Source organism: Bactrocera latifrons, unplaced genomic scaffold (genome assembly GCF_001853355.1).
Source record: "Bactrocera latifrons isolate USDA-ARS-PBARC rearing strain unplaced genomic scaffold, ASM185335v1 scaffold_59, whole genome shotgun sequence".
Lineage (NCBI taxonomy): Eukaryota > Metazoa > Arthropoda > Insecta > Diptera > Tephritidae > Bactrocera > Bactrocera latifrons.
Genome location: NW_017537256.1, coordinates 1,369,687 through 1,397,072, shown reverse-complemented (window position 1 = coordinate 1,397,072; position 27,386 = coordinate 1,369,687). Strand labels below are relative to the sequence as shown.

Here is a 27,386-nt window from a genome sequence, read left to right as displayed (position 1 = left end):
CATTTTTTTTTAACAATTATTTCTTTACTTTTAGTTTATAAAACAATTTTTGATTGATAAAAACTTTAATGTTTTTCAATAATTTAAACAGTTAAGGTCAGTCAATTAAAGCACCTCACCTCCAATATAAACTTGAAGTTAAGCCAAAGTCTACTAAGCATCGCTTAATCTTCTTCTTTTTATTAATTTCTTCCATTTTTTATTTTTTTTGTAATTAATATGCGCTTCACCCATGGCCACATCTCAAGCCTCAGCTGTCAACTTATTAGTTTTTTGGCATCATAATTTGAAAAATGATTTCACATAATTATAAACCGCATAAAAAGTGCATAGCAACTCAATATAATTGCTAAGGAATTACTGATTTTTGGCTAAAATTACGTTAGTTTTTTCTTCTAAATCTCATTGGCATGCCAAACCGTTGGATTTAATGGATGGCTATTAAAATGATTGAAATGTGTTGCGAAAATATCTAGCCGTCTCGGCGGAAACAATTTTGAATTGACCTTAATGCTGTTAGCGTTGTTCAACATTATATATTTCATGTTTTTTAATTTTTTTTCCAAAATTTAATGATGGATCTATTAGCTAGCACCGATTTGCATAACACTTCAACTAATATTTCATATAAAATAGTTGAAATTTGTGCGTTCAGTTATATAAGAGAAATAAATATAATGAAACTTGTTTGATATTCAAGTACTATATTTATATATATTTTTTTAGCCTTTGGCAGCTTGCAGTTTTTCCTGTATACTACATTTTGGACTTATTAATTATCAGTTATTATAATAATATTTTACATTTTACTTTCTTTTATTTACAGTGCATCTGGAACAAGTGCAGTTGCGATCGATAATAAGATCGAGCAAGCTATGGTAAGTCCATATATGAATTTTCTAGTTATGACACAAATATAAAATTTTTATTAATGTTTCAAAATAAAAGTGATTAGTTGTAAGAACTGCTAACATTATATGGTGTTGAGGTATACATATACACGAACTAGTCACTCAAATTTTTGGATATACAGCTGAAATTTGTCCTGTTCTTCCTAAGAATCTTCTCATCGGAACACTGTAACATATAACTGCCATACAAACTAACCGATTAGAATAAAGTGCTTGTATGGAAAACGTTTTCATCTGCCGTTTCATCTTCTTCATGAAATTTTTTTAAGTTATTGTCTAAAGCAATAATGCAACATCTGAAGTAATTGTTCAAATCGGATCAATATAGAATATAGCTGCCGTACAAACTAACCGATCGGATTCAAGTGGTTGTAAGGTATATTTTGTGAATATAGTATAATAGCTTCCTTGTTACAGAAGTTGACGTCATTTCTTATTTAAATATCATTCCGTTATTTAATTTTCACTGGCAACTAATTGCTTTAACATTTATTGACAAACAGTACTACAAATAGTATATTCTAATAATAAAACAAATAAGCGTGCTTATATTTTTATATAGTCATTGACGTTATATGTAATATTTATCTAAAATTAAATAATTTAGCTATGTGCTTTGAAAATATTTAATTTAACAGCTTCAGATGAATAAAGGTCTTCACAAACTTGAATGTAATTTATATTACTGCGATCCAAAAGTTAGTTGAAACAATTTCATCTTATTTTGCTCCATAAAATGCACTTTTCCCAATGCCTCTTCCAGTCCTCTAAACAGACGGAATATTCTTTTTCCGGTATAACCTTTTAAACCTTCTTCGATTCGTTTTTTATCTCCTCAATGGAGTCAAAGCGGAATCCCCAGATTTGGTTTGTTGGATAGCCAGAAGTCACAAAGAGCCGCATTAGGCGAATAAGGTGGTTGGGGAACAAGGACATGAGTCGAGCTTTTGGCAAAAAAGTCTCAAAGAACCAATACAGTATGACATGTTGCATTAGCGTGATGAAGTTGTTGTTGAAAGTTTTTCTCCCATAATTTCAGCCATTTCATCACACTCAAACTTTCATTGTTGACAGTTTAGCTCGGCAGAAGGAATACATAATGCACCACAAAACGCTAACCGACGAAAATTCAAAACATGACTTCGATTTTTTTTATCGAACTTGCCGTGATCTTCCTGATCAACTGTGAACTCGTTGTACCACCTATAAACGTCTTTTTTCTGTGCAATAGTGTGTCCACCAAAAGACTTCCGCAACATTTCCAAAGTGTACGCACAATAATATTCCTGTCGCAAACAAAATTTGGAGCAAGTTCTTTGCTCATTAAAATCAATCTTTGTGAAAATCGAAAAGTTCATTTCTGGTTATTCATACCGGTTACTCATAATGGCGATTTTGGCATGCACTGACTAAATGATTAGTTACTCACAAAAAACTCGGAGACGATTTGGAAATCCACAAAAAGTGGCTTGCTTATAGTATTAGGACTTCTAATATACATAAAAATCTACGTCAAAATCTTAATTGCTAACCAATGAGACCACCTCATTTCCAACTTTCATTAGTAGTATACACATAAAATGTACATATGTACATTTGTAACAAATGCTGACGTTGCTAACATTATAATTATTGGTTTGCCATGCAAAGTACCAAAGTCAACAACAGCAAAAATAATTATTAATATGAACTCAGAATGCATTCACATATGAATATTTATTATGTCAGTATATAAGGATGTGCTCTCGTGCGTATAGTTGACTTGCAATGACATTAAACAAGTCACGTTGCACACCGATTTGCAAATAAGTTCAATTATCGGAAAGTCACTGGACATTTGCTCAAGATTTCTAGCAAATAGACGATTTACGCTCTAAGAAAATATGCTGAGTTTAGTAGTAGCAGCGATTTGCTAGTGGCGCATTTATAGGCCTTTCAGAGACTTAATGATGTCGGCTTTGACGCATTACTTTTATGCCGTGACAGCTAATTGTTTTGTTTTGATGTTTGGTTGTTTTACGAACCAATTTTTTGAGTATGCTTAATGTGAAATCAAGAGTTTTCCAAGCTTCTCAGTCAGTAAAGTTCAATTCTTCTATACTTAAATGTACCGCATATATGACTATGACGTCACATAAAATGCAGAAAAAACTATTATTATTATCGAAAAACTCGAGTTGGTTTTTTTTTTTTTGTTTTTTTTTTTTTTTTTTTTTTTTTTGTTTACAATTCACTGTCATAGTACAGGTTTTGTATAACCAAAATTATAACTAAAACTCAAATTTTGCTTACATATGCATAGTTTCTGTCGTTTTTTATTGAAATAGAATTTTTAATCGTTTAAACTTCACTGTCATATTATAGGTTATGTATAACACATTTATAACCATAATTATAACCAAGACTAAAATATTGCTTCAAAATGTATAGTTTCTATTTTCTATAATATTTTCCTACGCCTGTCAACTAATGAAAATTGATATTATCTACATTATTTGCAGTTTAGCTGTCGATATGTACTTGTATGAGTTCTCTGGTGTAACGCAGAAAGCCTTTTAATTGCGCAAAGCCGCCACTTCTTCATTAATTTAAATGCATCATTTAATTTATCACTTCAACTTTTCACATACAAATCAATTTCCCGCCATATAAATATGCAGTACATACTAGTTACACATATGTATACACTCGTATGTATGTAAATATTCGCCTGCATTTCGTTGTCATCGATGTTGTTTCAGTTGGTCAGCGCAGGTTTTCCTTTCCTCGGTTGGCTGCACTTGGTGGGCACTGAAAACGGCGGCGCTAACTCCAATCAACACACGACGGCTGTTCATGAGACGCAACAACTTTGTAGCTACTGCTGCAACCGTTTGCTGTTGCACGCTGTTTGTTGTTTTTTGCAGTGGCGTTGAAAGCATTGTCGCTAAAAATAGCCGTAATAAATTCGCAATAGCAATTTAATTTAGTTCATTGGCTTAAGTTGAGTATCTGTGTCGCCAGCATTCACGCCGCTGGCAACGCGCTGGCAACAGGCGGGTTTGGGCGCTGCGTTTATGCGCGCAGCATTTGTTATTCGATTGATTGGCTGGTGGTTGTCCGTCCGCACGATCATTGCCGTTGCTGTCAACGTTACTGTGTATTCGGCGCACTTATAACGTCTGTCTATTTGTCGCACACATATCTGTATTTGTGTGTATATACATTTTTTTCGTGCAACTTGTTCTGCAGTCGTTTATGATTGCATGTTAATGCCCACATAAATACTCGTATGTCTTTTGATGGGAGCAAGCAGCTGGCATTCGCTAGTTAACTAGCTGCCTAGCTCACTTGACTCTCTAAATACATATGTGGATACATAAATTCTGTCACACTACCGCTTAGTTTGTTCTAAATCATCCGGTGGCTTCCATTCAGCTTTCGCAATTCGATGAATGACAGCCAAGCACACCACCAATGTATGTTCATTGTTGTTCCAGTAGAAGAACCAAAAAAATTCAAAGTAAAAAGAAACCCAATAAAAAAAAGTGCAACAGAACTTTCCCGCTTGGAAACTGTATATATGGATATGTATGCGTTCCCTCAAATGCACTGTAGTCAACTAGTTTTAAACTAGTTCAAAGCCCAATTAGTTAATCGACCATCTTTTTCCGTACTACGACTTCATTTATCGGTCAGAAATATAACATGTTGATCTTAGTTCGGAGTGTTCAGTCAAAGTGGAGTCGTCTGCAACTACAAAGTAGGTCGCAATAGGTCCTTATGATCGAATGTGAACCGTAAGAGGTCTTCTAAACTTTTAATCTCGCCGCAATTCTGCATATTCTGACTGGGATCAGTCCAATAATTCATATGCGGTGCGGTTAAATATGTTGTCGAACGATTTTTGCCACAGCTTTATGAAGGAATGCTAAATGGGATCATCTAGGTACGTTTGTCAGACAGATTGAAATATTTCAATAGACCCACCTCCAGCAAACCTACAGCAGTGCCTGCAATTGATATTAACTAATTTATGGTACGCTTAAAGCTCTTCGTCGATCTGTGGGAATCTGGTCATCCGTTTGTAGGTCTTTTTGGCTGTCATTGGACCAACATTCACAGCTCCGCGCGAGATCCAGCGCTATCTATAGCTCATATTATTATATTAAGTACTAAAACTACTCTTAGTATCGCTTTTGAATTGGTACAAGTAAACACTTTTTTGGACTAGTTGCTCCAGAACAAATGCTTACACCTCTCCAAATGTATGCATTAATTTTCGTTAGAACTGCTTGCTTCTTGAATTGCATGCGGCGGCGCCATACAATTTCAGGAGCTTAGGTTTCACTTATTTATTACATGCATTTGTACGTACATATTTATGTTTCTGCGATCGGCAAATGCTGACTCCGAAGCTGGAGTTTTTATTTTTTTAGTTGTTGCAATTTCTCCAATTATGCAGCATTTTCAATTTGTTGCAAACGGATTTGTGTAAAAATGTAAGATAGTGACAGTGTGTGTCTTGATTAGCCATAGGCGGCAATAGTAGACAGAATTGACTGGCATTTTTCCTAGAAAATAAGTACTTATGTACATTTATGTGTATATTTTTATGGCATCAATTGAGATGTTTCTCTTTTATGTTTTCGGGGGTTTATTTTATACTTCTAAAACATTTTAGAATACTATAAATTCACTAACGCTTTCATCGTCCAGTCCAAGTCCAGGCTTACTAATTCTATACATATTATATTGTCTATCAAATGGAAATAATATCTAAAGTATAGCTAGACAAAGAAATTACATTTTTTTCTGTGAAACCTCTAAGAGCAGCAAGTGAAAGTTTGAAAAAGCTCTTTAGAAAGTTCAGGCTTTATATTGCCATGTATTAAATTAAAATAATCTTTAATGAAGATACAGTAAGCAATCAAAAAAACAAAAAAAATCGGTAAAAGCTCTGAAAACTCCAAGGTAAGGTTTGAAAAAGCTCTTTAGAGCATTTTTTCTATAAAAGCCTTGAAAGCCGCAAATAAAACTTTTGAAAAGCTCTTAAGAACGGGTTGTCTTTCAATTCATTTAATTTTTTTATTTCTTCACAATGTTCTAACTAAATAAAAAAAAACTGTTTAAAACTTATGGCTAAAAATCAAAGCTATCTCGACATATACATACATACATACATGTCTTGCTTTTATAATATTACACTAACTGATGAAAACTTTAGTACTACTTCTTAAGCTTTGTTTGGATGGTAAGATTTTTTTTATTGCCATATACTCGAAGCTTCTTTGTTTTAGCGGAACCTTTGTTAAGTCAAAATATCATATATCCACCCATAAAAATTTACATAGTACATTCATATATCTTAATTTGAAACTTTATGCATTTATAGCTGTAATAAAATGCCAATAAATTTTAATAGCAACGTTTTCATTAGCAAGGTTGGGTTGAAATATTCTACTCAATGAGTTTCGAGTTTTTCAAAAAATAAATTAAACTGTCACATTATTCATTATTTTTGCCGTATGAGCGCAAAATTCCTTACTGCCTTAAAAAAATGCCGACAGAACTTTCGCTCAGCTCAGAAAGTTGTTTCGCCGTATACAGTGAGCATTTGTGTCAGTCGCGTTGCGCATGTGAAAGTAAGCTTTACCAATTTCTAAGCTATTTTCACTTTCCTAGCAACAGGATGCAAGCGCACTGCTTTCAATGAATTCATCATTGATATTTGTGTCATTGTCATTCTGTTTTTTTTTGGAATTTAACGATCTTTCATCATAATTACTAGACTACAGACCAGTCTGTTGACTTTTCTCTTATAATATTTTCATATACATATATTGAATTCAGGCAATAAAATATGTCATTGCTTTCAATGAACTTACAATATTTATGCTTATCACTTCACTCGCTTGCACTGAGCTTTTAACAAAGCACTGGCGCTTATCAGCAATTAACATTTGAGCAATACTCGCGGCACTTTGCTTATTTGGTATATTGAAAAATGTCGTTTGGTTGCTAGAAGGTGTTGTAATATAATTTATTATTCTACAATAAATAAAATTAAATTTGATTTGGTTACATATTATATATACACAAAATACGTATGTATACTAATGTTTGTACGTTGTAAATATATTTACAGTAGTAAATATGTTTTTAAATTTGCTGACAAGCCAGATGTACAATATTTATTGAGTTTGTGTACTTACAATACAATTAAGCTGCTGTTTTCCTACGTGTAAAGAATTTGTTCGCCTTATCGCCAGCATGTGGAATTTATATAAAGTTATACATATAAAATGCCATAAACAGTGCGCCCTTTGTACAATACAATTTGTATACCCCGAATAGACCCTTTAAAATATATACTTATGTATATATAGGATATAGCCATATTCGCGTATTTCATGTGCCATGTAGTTCCTAAGTACGGACCACTATAGCATATAGCTGTCACACAAACTGAGCGTTCGAAATCAAATTCTTGTGTGAAAAACTTTTTTATTTGACGAGATATCTTCACGAAATTTGGCATATTTTGTTATCCAAGACAACTATTCAATATGATAAGAAATTGTTCTTATCAGACAACTATAGCCTATAGCTGTACTACAAACTGAACGATCGGAATCACTCCATTGTATGGAAAACTTTTTTATTTAACAAGATTTCTTCATTAAATTTGGTGAAAATCATTGCATAAAGCATTGGTGCAATCTCCAAAGAAATAGTTGAGATGGCATTTCTGAAGCATACTGCTGCCATATGAGTACAAGCTGATCGGTCAAAATCAAGTCTTTGTATGAAAAACTTTTTTATTTGACAATATATCGTCACGGAATTTGGTATAGATTAATATCCAAAGTAATTGTACAATCTCCGAAAAAATTGTTCACATCGGCTCAGAGATACAGTCAAAGTAACCGATAAAATTTCTGTAAGGAATTTTTTGTGAAGGGTATTATAATGATGTTAAATTTTTTTCTGGTTTTATGACTCGTTTGTTGTTTATCGATATATGTTTTTGGAATATTTTACGAACATGTTGTTGCACTCTTAGCGTCAACGAGTTATCAACGGCGCGCAAATGCGCATTTAGTTCACACAGCAACAACAGTGCCGATAAATAAATACAATATTTATATTTTTGTATGCCAAATAAGGAGGCCCGACTACAAGATTAATGTATGATATATGTACATATGTATGTATGTGCTTTATTAGATTTTATCTGTACAATTTCGGCGTCGTTCTTTGCTATACAATACAATGTGTTCCCCTATTTGTATATATTTTACTATCTATGTTTTATATATTTACGTAAGTGTTAATATTTTTACACACCCACTTTTGTGACGACTACGGAGTGCATAGCGTCTGCAGTTACTTTAAATATTCAAAATTTATCTTTATGTGACTGTTGCAAGAACCTTGGCACATTTCTATTCACATGTGTACCTCATCTGTGCTACAAGTGCAGCTGGGTTTGATTGCTGAGCTTTTTTCTAGCTCTGCGTTAACATTTTAAGTCACGCTATCAACTAATGATTTATAGTAAATCATTAATATTTTTAATTGGCATTTTTTATTTTATATTCAATTGTACAAAAAATGATAGAAGGGTGCTTATATAAAATTTTGGTTTTTTGTTTTGGAAAAAAACATTGAAAAAACTTGAAAAAGTTCGTGCTGCGTTTTTTCAATTTATTTGTGTTTTAGCAGACTGCTTGACTAGCTGTTTCAACTAGCTTTTTTCAGTTAGCTACTTAAGTTCAATTTCTTATCAAGTACTTGTTAGCTGATAAGCTTTTGCAATTAAAAGCTTATCTAAGTAATTGAGCAATGCTTGTTTTGAGTGCTAAAAAGTGTAGCTAGACATAAATGAGACTTAACAAAATAAACAATATTATATAATGAAAAGAATTTTATTGTCTATACATATGTATATTTTTAAATTATTTTCCCGTTGCTAGCTTTTATGGGAAAATTTTCTCAACTCGTTGATTTTCAGTTTGCATCGAATTGCATTTTTTTATGTTGTCTGTACAGAAAATAAGCCAAAAGGAAATTTCTGTTTTAACTCCATCAAAAGTAGTTCGTTAAGTTTGTGCAAGACATTTTTACAAATAATTCACACTCGGTCGCCGGTTTTCCATTGATAAGATAAAAATAATTATGACGGCCTACTATTTGTTCAAGTGCTTTGACAATGTTTTGAAAAACAACATTTCACTACTTTAAGTAAAGAGACAAGGAATTTTGTTTTCAGCTGCCAACTTTGTAAACAAATAATTAAGTCCACAAATACCTTTTCGGTATTTCCATAATGTACTTAAAGAAATTTATGGTTTGGATGTTGGCTTTTTCATGATAAATATTTATATATATTATATAGTATAGTATATATAGTATATATATATATTTCATTTTTCTTTTAAAATAACTTTCATTTATGGAATGTCATTGAAATCGCTCTAGTATTAATGTAATTATATAAAAAAAATTTCAAAGACTGACTAAAACAAAGAAAATAGCTATAATACCCTACACAGTTACTTTTATCAAAGCAAAAGAGCGTATTAAATGGGCTTTGACTGGGTTTTCATCGATCAGTTTGTATGGCAGCTATATGCTATAGTGGTCCGATGTGAATGTTATGTTGGGAGACGACATCATTTCTTTGGATAATGATCCATGCCAAATTTCATTCTGATATCTCGTCTATGAAAAAAGTTTTTTATACAATAACTTGATTTACATTGGTCAATTTGTATGGCAGATGTATGCTGTAGTGGGCTGTTGTGAACAATTTCTTCGGAGATTATAATATTTCTTTAGGCAATAAGCTGTGCCAAATTTCGTGAAGACATCTCGTCAAGTAAAAAAGTTGCCCATAACTTGTGATAAATTTCTGTTCGACATCTCGAAAAGCTATCACTTTATATAGAGGAGCAGTGAGGATTTGCAAGCTTCAAATAATCCGTTTAATTTAATCTATAATCTAATGCACTATTAAGTTTAATATTATTTCTTCTAATAAAAAAATTTCTATTGCTAAATCGGCTATACAACAATTTCGAAATTCTTTGTTACAGCACGAAGCATCCTTGGCAAGATTTTGCACAATTAATTGAACACCAAAATGTACAATAAAAATTTAAATTGAAAACACATTCAACTGAAATTCAATGATGTGTCATGCTGCATTTGTCTTTTTTTCTACACGTTTATTGGCACTGTTTCGGGGAATTGTAGCAACAATTATCCCAGCGCTAACACAATTCGGTTCCTATTGCTTTGACACTGCCCTTCCGTTCTATTGGTGCTGACGTTATCTCCCAATGATCAAATGAGATCAAAGCACCCGCTAGTGAGTAAAAAAGGCTGCTTAACGAATCGATATTTGTGTGGTCGATTTGCTGTTAATTCGAGCATAGACTCTTTCGATTTGAAGCAAATTGTAAAATAGTACAATTTTAACATATCAATATGTGTGTGGCGGTGTGGCAGTGTGTTGGCGTGAGTGCACCATTTGACAGCTAAACACTTGACATTTGTCTTCATTGACGTCAATACAACTTCCTATTTGGCTACTTGAATGAATGGGCGGCTATTGGCAAAGTCAAAGTCACTAAACAAGCAAGTAAGATTATTGGTACATAACCCTACATACATACGGTGGTACTCATATTGAGCTTTTAGTGTTACTGTTTGCCTTCCAAAAGGCGTCATAAAGTACACGCTTCTTGATAAACTGCCACATATGTAAGTCACGCATGGCTCGCTTGTATGCAAATATAATTATTATTTTTATTTTCTAATGATTTCTAATAAATTTTATTTTAAATATTTCTTTATATATACCATAATTATATTTTCTGATATTAGTTTTCGGTGATTGCCTTAAATTTCTGTCGATACATACATATTTACAGAAGTAATAAAAAGTAAAGTAAGAAGAAAATATTAATTTCGACTGCATTGAAGGTATAATACCCTTCACAGTTGCATTTCAAATAGCGTAAAATGGTATAAAAAGGTATTTTCCTTGATTTTGAGCAGTTAGTTTACATAGCAGCTATATGGTATAGTTGTCTGATCTGAACAGTTTTTTCGGAGATTGTAGACGTACTTAGGATAATAATCTATGCTAAATTTTATATCGATATTTTGTCAAAAAAAAAAAAAATTTCCTTATAAATACTTGAGTTTGCCCCAGAAGTTTGTATGGCAGCTATACGCTATAGTTGTCTGATCTTAACAATATCTTCGGAGTGTGTAACAATATCTTGGATAATAATCTATGCGAAAATCTGTGAAGATACCATGCCAAATAAACAAGTTTTCCATACAAAAACTTAATTTCGATAGTTCAGTTTATATAGCATCAAACCCCATCCGCCTACAAGCATGTCTTCGTTAATTTATAGTAAAAAAAACTCTAATAAATTGTATTTCCGTATCTCATGCACCCAATCACACGTTAGCCTTTCAGCGACAATATCTGGGGTCTCATTAATATGTATAATATATTTTAATACCATTTATAGAATAAATTCTCGTTATTTCTTGCCAAAATACTATATAGCATACAAATCCTCAGTACACTCATTTATGGCATGGGTCGTCGCCGTCGCCATTTCGCGCAAAAATTTACGCTTTTCAACTCGTAAATTTTACTTTTCTTCCGACTTGCTAAAAATATCAAAAAAAATTGACGATAATTTCGCCACAAATCCGCCCACACATACAGAAGCTGCCAGACCGAGAGGGAAATGCAACATAAAAATGCAATAAACTTAAACAACAAAGCGATTCATCAAAATCATCAACCTTGAAGTGAAAATGAAATTTCACCTTGTCGGCGACAGTAAAATCCTTTTCGTGTAATTCTGTGCATTCAAAAACCGACGCAATTGTTTAGACACGCCAACAATACAATTAGCACTAAAAGTTAGAATTCCTGTAAAAACATTTAAACAATTTCAAGGCATTTCACTAAAAAAAAAACTAAATAAAAAAACTTTGTACTAAAATTCAGTCTAAGTCGAAAGGTGACTAAGCGGAATTGTTGCTGCTTATGCACCTCTGCTATTGCATAATTGCGAGCTGCGCAAATACTCCTGCATTAGTTGGCGAGGCACGCCCACAGTTCGGAACCAATACAAAATTGTCTATATTGACATCATTTTATTGCTTTTGCCTTCTTAAAGCGCTGCTTAATGACACAGCGGGGAATATTACATTTTGCGGAAGAATTACAAAGAGAACATATCGCAATATTAGTAGTCTTAGTTGGCTGCCTGTGATGTAATTACACTGCTAGTTATGTCACGTCCTCCATGACGTATACGCAACTACTTTTTAAAATATTTTTTCTTTAACTCTGAACAGCTGATTCATTGTCATTTGCACAAATTTGTGATGAAATCTAATAGTTTTGTTATTATAGCTTTTAAAAGTAAATGAGCAAAGTCATGTACATATATTTTAAATTTCACTGTAACTACTTAAGGCTGCTGCACTGCAAAATTATATGCCATTCGTGTATGTGCATATGTACAAGTGCATGTAATATAACTCCATAGTCATTTATGTGTCAGTTACCTATGGCACTTTGAAAAAGTCAGCAAGCCTTGTGTATTGTTTACAACTCGTATATGCGCATGTAATGGGAGATTTTATGTTTCACGCAGTCATAATTTTTGCTACACTGACTCAGGTAATATTAATGTGCGCTGACGTCAATATAATCACAAGATTTCACACCCAGCAATTGTTATAACAACTCCAGCTCTCATTCACACTTAAATGCAAAAAAATATTGCTGAGAAACTGCACTTTCATTTTGCGTTATTGTAATTCATTAAGGTAGGAGGTGAGAGGCAGCAAGAGTTTGAAGTTTCAATTACCACTATACTCAAAAACTAAATAAAATCTAAAATCTTAAACTTTGTTCCAAACATGGTGAATATCTCGTCTATTGTTGATTTTCCAGACCAAAAGCCACACCGATAAGGCCCAATCAGTTTGTTGACGATGGGCTTGAATCTTTCATACAATACGCTCGATAGAACCTTATTTGCGATGTTGAGGTGACTTATGCCACGGTAGTTGGCGCAGATTGTGGGGTCTCGCTTTTTGTGGATTGGGTAAAGCGCACTTACATTCCAATCGTCGGAGATGCTTTCATCCGATCTTATCTAATACATGCTCCTTATCAATTCTTCCCGCCGTATTTGAATAGCTCGACCGGCAATCCATCGGCTCCGCAGCTTTGAGATTTTTCAGAAAGGAAATGGTTATTTGAACTTCTATATGGCCGGGCAATAGAAACTCTGCTCCATCAACATCAATTAGGAAATCGGGTTTGTCATCTCCTGGCATTATGCATCCATTCAGCAGTCTAGAGAAGTGTTACCTCCATAACTTCAGTATGCTCTGGAATCAGTCACTAGATCACCTCTGAGGCTGCTACAAGGGCATGTTCCGGTTTTGAAACCTTCTGTTAGTCACCGCATCTTTTCGTAGAATTTGCGAAAACTAACCCTGTTAGCTAGCTTGTTAAGCTCTTCGTACTTTCGCATTTCGGCTTCTCTCTTTTTTTTTTTGTCTGCAAATACCTACCGCTTCCCTCTTCAGCTCTCGATAGCTATCCCATTCCGTAGGTATTGTGGTCGATTGTAACGTTGCGAGGTAGGCAGTCTGTTTACTCTCGCCTGCGACACGCCAGTCTTCATCGTACCAGCTGTTCTTCTGCTTTTTCCGAACACCAATGGGAAGGAGCTTGAAATGGCATCTAATATTTCCCTTATACCGAGTCGCTGATGAGTACTCTCAGGGAGCAAGAATTCAGGTCGGCTAGAAAATAATTAGGCTGCCTGTTGTGATTGCAGCTCTTCAACGTCGAACCCTTCCTTGTGTTTGTTGACATCCGTTTTTGCTGCATAGAGGCAGGTGCGTATTTTGACTGCAACAGCACAGTAGTCCAAGTCAGTGCTAATATCTCGAAGTGTACGCACGTCTAAAACACTGAAAAGGTGTCTTCCGTCTATCACAATATGATAGATCTGCTGGCTTTTCGATCCAGAAACAGGTAGCTATGCAGAAATTAATGCTACAAATTACCATATTTCGGACCCCGGCGAAGTCGATAATCCTCACTCCATTTGTAGTGCGCTCCAAGCGCTAATAGAAGACATCTTTGGTCACATCTACCTTCTCTTTCGTCGAAACGTCGATTGAGAACTTTTTACTGATTCATCATAGCACTTGAAATAACTAATAACCTAATAACGAATTTAATATTATATCCTGCAGGGCGTTTGCTCTCTTACCATATCCCCAACACAAACCATTCTAACATAGAATTTCAACCACTAGCGTTCCCATTTTAGAGCTTTGAAAGTATTCAATCTGCCCTCAAATCCACTTGCAATAGATTTTTCATTATGCAAGACTTGCATAAAGCTTAACTCACTAAAAGTAAAACGCACCCATATCATTTGTGAGCTATTATAATCGCTGACCACCTACAACAGTTATTAAAATAGGCGCTGACCGACATTTATGGAAACAAATTGCATCCACCAATTGTAATTATACCCAATTCCCTCGAATTTAGCCTCACAACTTTTCGAAGTCAAGTTGCTATTTGCTAAGGTTGTTGCTAAGTGTTTAAAAAGCCGTCTAGCAAGTAATTTGCATTTGTTCTCGTTGTAGCAACAGTGGTGCTTAAAATTAATGATCCCCATAAAAGTGCGTGCTCACGCACATACACAAGCGTAGCTGTCCCAAATGAAGCTGTTTCGCGCACTTAACAGTAGCGTCGCTGTAAATATTCAGTTCAGAATTACATATACGAGTACAAGTCGTCGTATTTTAATTACTTGCACGACAACATTTGACCAACACATGCGTTTTATGTATTGCAATAATTTATGCTGACTGCCAATTTTACTTGCTTCTATGCATTTATGCCATTTGCTTTGAAGTGTCTTATTTATTATTTATGTTAGTGGCGTCCTTGCACAGTACCCCCATCCAGCCTGCCGCGCACGCTCGTTTATTCACCACTTTGGCTCTTTGGCTTGTTGCTTTGGGTTGTAAAAATGGCAATGGCGGGCACGAATGCAAAAAACAAAAAAAAAAAAACAATTTAACTGATGCAACATCACTAGAAGGCAAACTATACGACCACCAAAGCTAGTACCGGCTGTTGCCGGTTTATTTTTTTATACCTTACACTGGGTATATTATGTGTGATAGAGTATCTTCACGAAATTTGGTATAAATTAATATTTTAGGGCAACGCTACAATTTTCTAGATCGAACCACCCTAACATATAGCTGTCATACAAAGTGACCGGTCAAAATTAAACTCTTGTATAAAATAATTTTTCATTTGAAATGATATCCTCACGAAATTAGGCACTAATTAATTTTTAAAGCAACGCCACAATATGTAATGAAATGTTCCATATCGAACTACTATAGCATAAAGCTGTTATACAAACTGATCGAACAAACCTAAGCTCTTGTATGAAAAACTTGTTTTGTTGATGGGTTATCCTCACGAAATTTGGCATAGATTAATATTTTAAGGCTACGCTACAATATCTGAAAATTTTTCTAGATCGGACCGCCATGACATATAGCTGATATACAAACTGACTGGTCAAATTAAAAATCTTGTATGAAAAACATATTTATTTGAAATATTTTAAGACAAAACTATAATATCGGAAGAAATTTTTCATATCGGATTACTATATCGTAAAGCTGTCATACAAACTGACCGCTCAAAATCAAGTTCTTGTATGAAAAATTTTATATTTGACAAAATATTACAGTTATTACAAAATTTAATGGTCAATATTTAAAATTAAACGTTAGACTTCATTGAAAAATCACTCTAACCAATTTCACATCTGGCAACACTGCCACCTTGTATTTATTATTACGACTATTTTCGTTGTATTACTTAATACACTAAACATTGCGTGTTTGCATTCCTCACACACATAAGCACAACAGGCGCCCCCAAACGTTATGTTGTTGTTGTTGGGTTGGCTTACTGTCCGTCCAGTTAGCGCGTAACCGGCATTTATAAAACTTATGTCAGTCGCATGCATGCGCCGCTGCTGGTGGTGGGAGATTATGTAAAATAGGTGAATTGAACTGCTTATTAGTTAGCATATGCAGTCATTGCTGTTGTTATTCTTGTTTTTACGCTTGCTTTTATTTGGTATGTAAGTCAATAGTGTGACGTCTTGCGAAAATGTAGGCGAATGCCTCATGACATGCATCATATCTTCGTACGTATGTGGCACGCTTTGCCTCGTAAGCGACTATAAAATGTTATGAGGTAAGTTAGCAGGTAACTGTGCAAGCGTCATACATGCAGACATAATTATGCACGCTGTATGTATGTATGAAACAATTATGTTTTTTTGTTTTTTTGCGCTTTGAGAAGTGTGATAATATTTGGCTACATGTAGATTGTTATGAACACTTCCAATTCATTTTTATTTATATAGAAGCACATACATCTGTATGTACATATGTATCTACAAACAGCCATATGTATGTAGCTCATTATATTGGTGCTTATTGCTTAGAAACTACATTTGCTTCAAACAAATTTCAGCGGCGTGTTATAAGCGGCCGTGTTTAAAATAAATCATTGAACTCTTCTCGCGCAACGTCGTCGTGTGTACATATATATGTATGTATAGGGTATATATAGACTTATGTGGCGAGTCAATTAAAATTTCGCTTTTGTTTGTGATTTCCTTGAGCAATTTTTCAATTAAAAAGAAATAGCCGAAAACCTGCTACAACTACACAAGGCAACAACAATATTCGAATTCAAATCTATGCGGAAATGTTTGCTTCATTCCTCTCTGACGCAGCTGTGCTGTTATTTTTCGTACAATCCTAAATTTCTAGTCACCTTTTCGCAGTTTGTTTATTATACCGTTGTTTTGTAGCCCGTAAATTAATTTTTAGCATGCGCTGATAACAAAACAAATTTTCGTAAAGCGTGTGTTCGAAAAAGTTGTGTTAAAAATGCCTATGCATGTGGGTGTGTAGTTTTTGGGTTCAACAACACGTTTAGAATATAAAGATTTTTGAACGCACGTGCCTAGCAAATACATATGTATATTTACAGTTCCTTTCTATTTTTCAAAATTTTAGTTGTTCACTGACTCGTTCTTTAATTTTGATTAATTTTATGTTTGCGGCGTTAGCGTATTAGTCAAAGTTCAACGATTTGCTGACGCTTAGTATAGACATAGAATGAACTAATAATTTGTTTCAAGGCCTTATTGTTGTGAATTATTTATTTATATTTTTCAAAAAAGATATAGCTTTATTTTTTTCGCTTTTGAAATGAAAAATTTGAGTTGAGAAATCGCAAAATGATTTGAATACGTCCACCAGAATTTTACTTTCATACAGCATTTGACTTTCTGGTCAAAATAAAGTTATTGTATAGAAAACTTTTTTCTTCACGAAAATTAGCACAAATTATTGCTCATTATTGTTCAGATCGGACTACTATAAGATATGGCTGTGATATAAACAGACCAATCAAAATTTATTTTTTGTATGGAAAATTTTTTATTTGACAATTGATACTTACGAAATTTAGCATGGATTATTGTCCAAGGGTAGTTCGCAAACTTCGAACAATTTTTTTTCATTTTGAACCGCTATAGCATATAGCTGTCATACAAACTGACCGATCAAAATAAAGTCCTAGTATGGCAAACTTGTTTATTTGACAAGATATCTTCACGAAATTTAGCACGGATTATTGTCCAAGGGTAGTTCGCAACCTCCGAACAAATTTTTTCATATTTGACCACTATGGCATATAGCTGTCATACAAAATAACCTATAGAAATCATGTTCTTGTGAGAAAAACATTTTAGTTTAACAAGTTATTTTCATGAAAATCGGCAATATTGTCCAAGGCAATGCTATAATCTCCGCACATCTTATTCAGAGCGGACCGTTATAAGATATGACTGCCATACAAACTGACCGATCAAAATCGAGTTCTTGTATGGAGAACTTTATTATTTGACAAATTATATTCTCGAAAATTCACACAAATTATGGTCCAAGGGAAATCTCAATTCACCGAACATATTATTCAGATCAGCCCACTGTAACATATAGCTGCAATACCAACTTATCGCTAAAAATCAAGTGCAAAATCTTGTATACTCTTTCAGGCTGTAAGAAATACGCCTATTAATGGTATAATAGCAAAGTTAAAATTTTTTCCTGTTTCACTTAACTCTGATTGATTAACATTTACTTACTTTTAATTATTTACTATACTTACTTCAGTTCCAACACAACCCACGCTCTGTGTGTTAAAACCGCTTAGTGATGTCCATTTTTATATGCAGGCAATTTTATTACAGCCGTTTGCATTTTTAATTAATTTATGCACATAATACTTATAACATTTAAAAATATTTGAAAAATTCATATCGCGACTGGCACCACATTTTATTCAATTGGACAGTCATTTGTTTACCTTTCTGTTGATTTTGTATTCATTTGTCATCTCGCTGCTTTCGTGTTTGTGTTGCAAAGCTGTCGTTATTTTCACATTAGTGAAACATTAATTAATAGGGGCAACAAATCAAAGTAGGTGAAATGTTTAATTTACATATTTACTGACGTCAGCAAACACAGCAAACAAGAAGGTTGTAAAAATACAATTTTTTTTTTATATTTTATATATATAGTATATAAGGTATATACATATGTAGGTGTATAGTTTTTTTTATAGAAAAAATATATACTTCTTATAAATAATTATACTAAGGAGTAAATAATATTTTTTTATTTTTTTGGCAATATCAATATTTATTATTGAACTGATTTAATAAATATGTAAATAGCGGAAATAATAAAAAGTTTTAAAGAACTATTATTCCCCATATAAATTAAACAAACGCTTAAAGTTATTGTAAATAAAACTTAAAAATCTCAAAACCGGTGCTATGGCGCCCATAACTGGCACTAAGTTATTGCTTGTTTTGTTAAAAATTTCAATGCCAGCATTGTGCCCTTTTGCTCATAAAAAGTGTGTAAACATGTTTTTTACTCATTTGATTTCGCTTAGCTGAAAGTGTTTTTATAAATACTTAAAATTTATGAGATTTTCATTCATATATACACAAGTGTATATTAGTTATTTATGTGGTCAAAAAGCTTAAAGCAATTATAGATGTAGGTATGTATATTAACAAGTATATGCATTTGTGTATACCATATTAGGGTGAGTAAAAAAAAAGTCGACGATTTCTTTTCGCTTGGTACTTCGAAAAATGTGTCTTGGAACTAAAATTCATAAGAAAAAAAATGTATTTCGTCAAATAATCAGACTTCAACCGTTCATATCTTATAAACTGTTAGGTTTACGAAAAACCCGCAAGACACCTTTTTGTAGAGTATTCAATTTCTTACAAAATCTGTAAAACAGAATATTTTTTGCAAGTAGTTGGTAGCGACATTTTCATTTTACTAACTGATAATAAGAAACATAATAAAAATTGTTAAGAAGAGGAAGGAGAGGAGAGCGAAAAAATATTCGAAGAGAGAAATATTTTTGTCCTATTTTGTCAATAACTGTCGTTGCAGTCGTATATATCCAGTGCTACGAAATCACATTGCGTCATACCATATAGTGTCGGAAAGGTGAGATTTTAAACATCATTTAACAAAAAAAATTAAATTCGGGGAATTTGAAAAAAAGTTACAGCTTTTCAAAAATGAGTGATAATAATGAATAAATTCGATATTTAAATTTGAATGCAATTTGTTAAGTTGGCGGAATCGATGTCGTATCAGTTCTTTTAGCAAAACAACCGCTAGTTTCCGTACGGGAATTTCGATATACATTGATGGAATAATGCCTCTAGCGGCAAAGTGACAAAAAGTGGTCGACCAAAATGGTTAAAGCTTGCTTAGAAATACGAAAAGACGTTTTCGACTACCCAATATTTGGAAAAAAATTAAATATAGTGGACTCACTTACACTCATATAGTTATAGATCTAGAAATCTATTGCTTTAAACATAAGCAGGAATATCCGCAAACCACTCCACACTTGTTTGTGTTTTTGGCAACTAAAAAAGTTCATTTGCAACTGTTGCCTTCATGATTTCACCACCTTGTCCTCAATTTTTCGCTATCCTTAAGTTGAACAATTAAAGTTCCAAAGTCATAAAACAAAAACGTCCGCCTCCATGTTTCTTAAATTTCAATTACAAGTAGCTGTCTACATATCATATTGCCAACTCTTTGCTAGAGATAGCAGCATATTGCACATCTGCATCAGTTCAAAAAATTTGCGCATAAATTCATAAATCCAAAGATATGTCAATCAATTGTCAAAATTTTCGCAAGTAAAAACCAACTTGTCCAAGTTCAAATTGTTTCAAATATTCGCACGCAATGCCTTTGTATTTATGTAATCAAATAGCGCTGAGTGTGTAGGCACACAAATTATAGCCACACACTAATTACCAAAGGTAATAGAGAAGATTAAATAAAACATTTAAAACTCAGGTCTGTCTGACCCAGATTGTAAGCTGTCAAAATGTTATGAATGTCAATTATAATAGCTTGAGAAAAAATTACTTTTTATTTATAAAAAAAAAATATACTGAATAGGTCTAGTTGCAAAAAAAAAATTGAAAGATGTTGAACTCAAAATTTTTTTTCAAAAATTCAGTTTTTCAAGAGCTTTTATTTGAAATTTATGTGTTTTTTCTTTGCCTGTAATGCTTGTAATGACTGCCATAAAAAAAGTTCTTGCACTCATTGTATACATATTTTTACACAATAACATAAACTTGTTTGCTTACAAGACCTAAAAAATATGCCTACCCACTCCACTCACATTTGTTTACGTCGCTATTTTGTATTGCCGAGTTGTTATTTTATCATTGTTTTTGCTTTTGCAGCTCATTTAATTCATGTTCATGCGCCCAAGCAAAGTTGTTTTTGCGCCGGTAGGCCCGCAGCAAATTTGCATGCAAATATGCGTGCGCGAGCATTTATCATTTGGCCAAGGTGAAAACCAAAATAAATTGCAAATAAAATCCGAAAAAGGGGCAAAGCCAAATGAAACAATCGAAAAACGCCCAACAAGATCACGCCGTGCAAGAAATGCAAAGAGGCTGTCAAAAATTTCACATAAGAGATACATGATTAATTGAGTGCGCAACGTGTGCGTCGCGAAATGTTTTTTCTTGTCAATTCCTGCATTTTTTTTCAGCAAACAAAATATGTTGTTTGTTTAGGATGTAGGGCACAGTGGTACGAGGCACACAGCAAAGTGGACAAATTTAAAAAAAAAAATTAAAAAATGACGCAGCTGTAGGTTTAGATCTACAACTTTTGTTTTAACTTCTTTTTCACATAACCTCATAATGATGTGAAAAATTTAAACATTCAGTTTTTAGTTAAAACTGTTTATTTCGATTTCCTGTGGAAAAAAATTGTATGACAAAGTTGGTTTTTACTTGCGAAAGCTTAACATGTTTTCAATATTAATTACTCTGTTATATTACACAGATATAGATTAAATTTAAGAGAGTTTTATAAATAAAGAAGTAACATTCACTGAAGCACAAAAAGCTTTCGCCTATGGCTTGATTTCAAGGTAATTTTTGCTTAGTAATTTGTGACAAAATATAAAAGTAGCCTTCACCGAATTCCACAGAACTTGTATTTATGAAAGCTCAACATGACTTCAATATTAATGAGTCTGTTATTGTATATTGCCATAGATGAAGAGCGTTTTTTAAATGTGTTTTATGAAATTGAAAAAATGTAACTTTCACTGAAGTCCAGAGAGCATTCTTCTATGAAAGCTTAACATCTTTTTATATCAATGACATTATACAGAGATACATGTATTATACATTGATGAGAGTTATTTAATAAGTTGTATATAAGAGCTTTCCTTAAAAATTACTCTGATTTCTTATACACAGAAATCAATTAAAGACCTTTTTAACCGAGATGTATGCAAAAATCAAAAAGTAGCTTTCACAGAAGCACAAAAGCTTTCATATATGGAAGCTCAACTAGTTCTCAATACCGTTTTCGAAAGTTGTAAGTAATGAAAAGATCTACAACTTTTGTATGAAAGGAAAGAGGTGCTTTCACATATTTAGGAGAAACCATTATTTCTACTTAAAATCGAAAAAAAATTCTCATGGAAATTTCATAGATTTCGTACTGAGCGGCCGTAAAATCCTTTATATAATAAAAACAAAATAGTATCAATTGAAAAAACTTCTTTGGCTTGATAATTACCTCCACCTAAACTTGTAATTCAAACCTCTGTGCCTCGTGATGCTCATTTCAAATGTCACCGATTTTTCACATTGCTCATACGCCGTGTAGGCTTTTATGTGCAAAACAAAATTTTAGCGCACAGACAGCTGCCAGAAAATTGCTCACAAATTACTCAACCTAGAAAAATGCGGAAACCTCTGACCACCATTTGAATATTCTAGACTTGTCGTTTTCTGCAATATTTTTATAAATATGCTTTTGGCACTTTATTAGCAAAATTTTCGATGTCACTTTTGTTTATTGCTCAGCCAAAGAAATGGGTCACACACAAAAAGGTGCGTACTTTAGCTTTGGTTTTTGTCTTTAAGTGCGCTGAATAAACATCCGCATTTGCATTAATCTCGTTTATTTGCAAAATCAATTTGATTTGATTTGTAATACGCGAATTGATATATATAACTCAGCAAATAAGTGGCCAGTTTTATAAATATCACCAAGCTAATTCACAAAAACAGGCTATTAATATCTACGAATCCATAACATACTACATATATAAACTGTTTACTTTCGCACTCTTTCGCACGGCCGACACTCGTGTCTTTGTTTATCCTTTCAATTTGTGTAAATCTTTCGTAAATTCATTGAATGACTTGATTTTATTGGCGAAAATTTTCCACATGCTCGATAATACAAAAATATAATATATATATTATAAGCAGAGGAAATTTCCTCGCACATACATAAACTTGAAGATTTTGTGTTGTTATTGTCAGCTGGTAAACATAAATATATGTATATATATGTGCGATATTTATTATATCAATTCACGAATGCTTTCTATTTTGAACTGCGTGTTTGGGATATAAACTTGTACGATCCCACAATAGCAGCTGCCTCATGTCTATAATACTCATTTGAGAGTTATAGTTTACTTTGGACTAGAATAATAATTGTTCAGTATTTTCATTGTCCTTGATTAAAGTATATCAAAGTCTACTGTTCGAGGTTCAATATTAATATACATCATAAGTTAGGTGGTAAAGACAAGGCCAAGATAACCAAAATTGTTAAAGATAGCATCCAAGAATAGCTGTATATTAATGATCATGTAAAAGTAGCAGACTGCTTTACTTATTTTTTACGTACTAAAATAAAAATAAGTAATTCGGTGTCAAGTCAAGACTATGTGAGATCCAATTGTTTCAGTCGATTTATGAAAGCTCGCATTGCCGTGATGAAGAGGCGAATTAGTGAAGAGTTTTTTACAGTCAAATGTTCAATATTTACTGGACCCACTAACGCCTAATACCATTAAGAGTTTCCGGAACATCAACTGTATCAATGAATCTTGGAATGATCTATGACCTCGGTTGAATTCACCATACCATCGACCAGTGTTTGTCCTTGAGGCAGCTCAATTTCTAAAATGAACTAGGTTACTTCCTGTCGAAAAATATAAAAAATGTTCGCAATTCAACTTAATTTTTTCGCCGAAATGAATATTTTAAATCACTGTAAACAATATATGTTTTTTTTCTAGTAACCAATTCAAAATATATTATTTTTTAATCCAATTTTTCTTTTTTCTATTTCTAGGTAAGTACAATCTACAAATTTCCCAACAACACCAATAAATACTAGATCTGTATGTAAGTCTTTGATATCTTGTGTTCATATGTATATTCTCAACTGAATCGCTTTCAAGCACTTTAACGAATTCCTAGCTTGTTTTGACAAGCTAACAGCGCGCTATTATTGCTACTAAATGTATACGTAATAGAGCAAATGAAAAACCAATAAAATTTATTAATATAAATTGAGAAATTAAGAAATACGATGAATGAATAGCCATCGAAGATAGGTTTGTAGGTTGCAACCAGATACACAGTACGAGTGCAGTGAGAAATGTGTGTTTCTTTATTTGTACTCGTAATATATTGTAAATGTCGCACATTCCGACCTCTTGATAGTTATGTATCTGCTTAGGATAGCCCTACAAGATGAAGCGTTTTTCATTCCGCGCCAAAAGAGCACCGATTGCAATTGCATTCATCGGGTGTAATCATACAGGTAGAAATACAAATATTAGGCTGAGTGCTTTAAAGCAGAATAAGACACACTTTTTTCATGCGTTTCCACGCCCCCATACAAAGGACTATTCAAAACACAAACTTTACATATACATTTTTGTTTCTTTATTGAAAATGAGCACGTGTGAGCCCACGTCAAATTGCAGATCATTGAGTAAATATTACAAAACAAAGAGGAACCACATGAATGCAAATGCAATATGTTTTTGAGTAAATTTTGTGACTCTCGTTTTTACATACGTCTGATATTTTGGTATACACGCACCAAGTTATAACCACTAGAGTACTTCATCATCGAAAAAATTTCGTAACAAAGATTACAAACACACATTCTGAGTTATCTGAGGAAAAGGTTTTACCCTTGAACATTTCGTTTGATAGGATTTAAACTAATCACTTCAATTGCGTTAAATAATTTGTATGAAGTTTTATCGGATTGTTAAATAATAGTGTACCTTTTTAAAGGCTCTAAATATCGCCAATCACTCTGATTCACACTTGTGTTATTTTATATATTTTTATTTTATTTTATTTTTTTCAAGCACTTTACTAATAGAGTGTTTACATATAGCACTTTTGACTGCTTCCAAAGTCTGCAAAATATATACAGTATGTATGTATGTATAAAGAAAGAGTGTCTTTACATAGTAAGTATCTAAGCTTTCATTGTCAATCAAAAATAGTTTTTTCTTAGAATTGCTAATCAACAAACAAAAATATCAATGTAAAAATATGTATAAACTTTGTCCACACTGATTCCTCCCCGTACTTTGTACAGCAGTTCATTCATTCAAATTTATGCTGTATGGTTTTGCGTCGCTAAAGCCTCTAAGTGCGCCGTAGTTTCTTTTTTTTTTCAAAGAAAGCTTGAACTTTTTACGTTATGCTTACATATTGATATTAAATTAGTTTGTCAAAAAAGTCTTGCGGTATTTTTATTGAATTTTCAATTGTTCATAAATTTTTTTTTGATGACTCATGCCCAGCTCTTGACCGATGCTACGGCTGCTACTATGCCCGTCTCTTTCTTCGACCACCTCTACAATAGTAGGAAAGCGTTGAAACCATCGTTGTGCAGTGGAAATGGAAAGTGTATCGGGTCCATAAACTGCACAAATTTTATTGGCGGCTTGAGATGCATTTTTGCCTTTATCGTAGTAGTACTGTAAAATGTGCCGTATTTTCTCTTTATTTTGCTCCATGTTTACGACGCTTTAACTCACGAACGACTTAAAAGAAACGACAATCAATCAAACGCGTGAAATGAGCTTTCCAAAAAGGTATGGCATGACCCGATGCGACGAATAAAACTAGAACTACGCGCTCTCAGCGCCAACTAGCGAAAATACCGCAAGACTTTTTTGACAACCTAATATTTCTGACACATGCTGACTTACAAATTTCTACCAGTGGTTGTTTCACGAACTATGGTGCTCTCTTTTGTCCAACTAGTAGTTATTAAAGGTTTACATCTGAAATTGTGACAATATATTGCAAATTCCAAATCTATTCACTCACTAACAATATAGTGTCTAAATTACGATGCACTCGTATAAACTAAATTGAAGAGAGTTTTTTAAAGAGTTATATGGAAAAATACAAAAGTCTAAAAGTCTAGTTCATCTATGAAAGCTCAGCATAATTTCAATATAAATGAATCTGTTACTATACAAGTACACAGAGATAGATGAAGTTAAAGAGAGTTTTTGAAATTACATGATTTCAATTTTTGCTCAGTAATTTATTGAAAACAAAAACAAGAAGTCGAAGTCGAAAAAGCTTTCATCTATGAAAGCTTAGCTTGATTTCAATACAGTTTTCGCTCAGTAATTTGTGAAAAAATAGATGAGTAGCTTTCACCGATGTACACAGTGCTCGCATTTGTGAAAGCTCAACATGACTTCAGTACTAATGACTCTGTTATGGTACACAGGTATATGACTACAGATAATTTTTTAATTCAATTGTATGAAAATATAAAAAAGTAACTTTCTCCAAAGTCCAGAGAGCTTTTTTCTAAGAATGCTTAATATGCTTTTTATATATTAGTAACCTTATGTACAACTTTTGTATGACAAAATACAAAATTATCTTTCGCTGAAGTTCAAAGAGCTTTTTTTTATGAAATTTTGTGCTTTCAAATTTGATGTCAATATAAATGACTCTGCTCTCTTATACACAGAGACAGATTAAATTAAAACAGAGCTTTTTAAATGAGATGTATGCAAAAATATTAACGAAGCTTTCACAGAAGCACAAAGAGCTTTCACATAACAAAGCTCAGCTTGCTCTCCATATCGTTTTCGCATCAGCAATTTATTGAAGGCAGCATATTTCACACAAAAGCCTTTATTTATTATTTAATTTACGTTTAAATTATTAATTTATTATATTATTGCTTTCATAGAATTACTTATATAGTGATAGCGCTAATTAAATACTTTTTTTTTGCAAAAATTGCGTAAACTTCGTTTGCGTGCGTCAAACTAAATGTAATAAAAACATTTGCAAACGTTTGTGGCAATTTCAAGCATTCGCTAATGAATACTAAATGTTGTAGACGCGCCGACACAGCCATAAACTTCAGGAAGACAAGCGTCTACACATACAGCTATAAATAATTATATATGCATGTGTGTAAATGAGCAGAAGATATTGTTGTTTATCAAATTATTGTTAGTAAATACCAATAAAAATGCAATGATATTAAAAATTGACTGCTGGTTGGCTAAGCATATTCTGTAATTGAACCTTTTTTATCGCTTATCGCTATAAATTTCATAAAATTGCTACATATTGAATACTTAATCTTTGCGCTCTTTTAATCGCTGACAATTCTTAGCTCTTCTCGTTGTTACGCCATTGAAAATCTTGTGCTGAACCACGAACTAACGCGTCACCAAGCATTTTCGTTATTATAAAATTTTTTGTATGATGTGTTTGTGGTTTATTCGAAAGAATTATATTTAAATTTTTATACTCTCGCAACAATGTTGCTAAAGAGAGTATTATAGTTTTGTTCACATAACGGTTGTTTGTAAGTCCTAAAACTAAAAGAGTC

At 33.0% G+C, this 27,386-nt stretch overlaps 1 protein-coding gene across 3 annotated transcripts in view; it reads left to right on the top strand.

The window, feature by feature from the left end:
- The window catches only part of LOC108974825 (protein bunched, class 2/F/G isoform-like), a 163,235-nt gene that overhangs the window by 109,505 nt on the left and 26,344 nt on the right, over positions 1 to 27,386 (top strand). For all 3 annotated transcript variants that reach the window (XM_018942889.1, XM_018942888.1, XM_018942890.1), the window contains exon 2: positions 827 to 878. In XM_018942889.1, the coding sequence (XP_018798434.1) occupies positions 827 to 878 (52 nt within the window). The remainder of the gene's footprint in view (positions 1 to 826; positions 879 to 27,386) is intronic.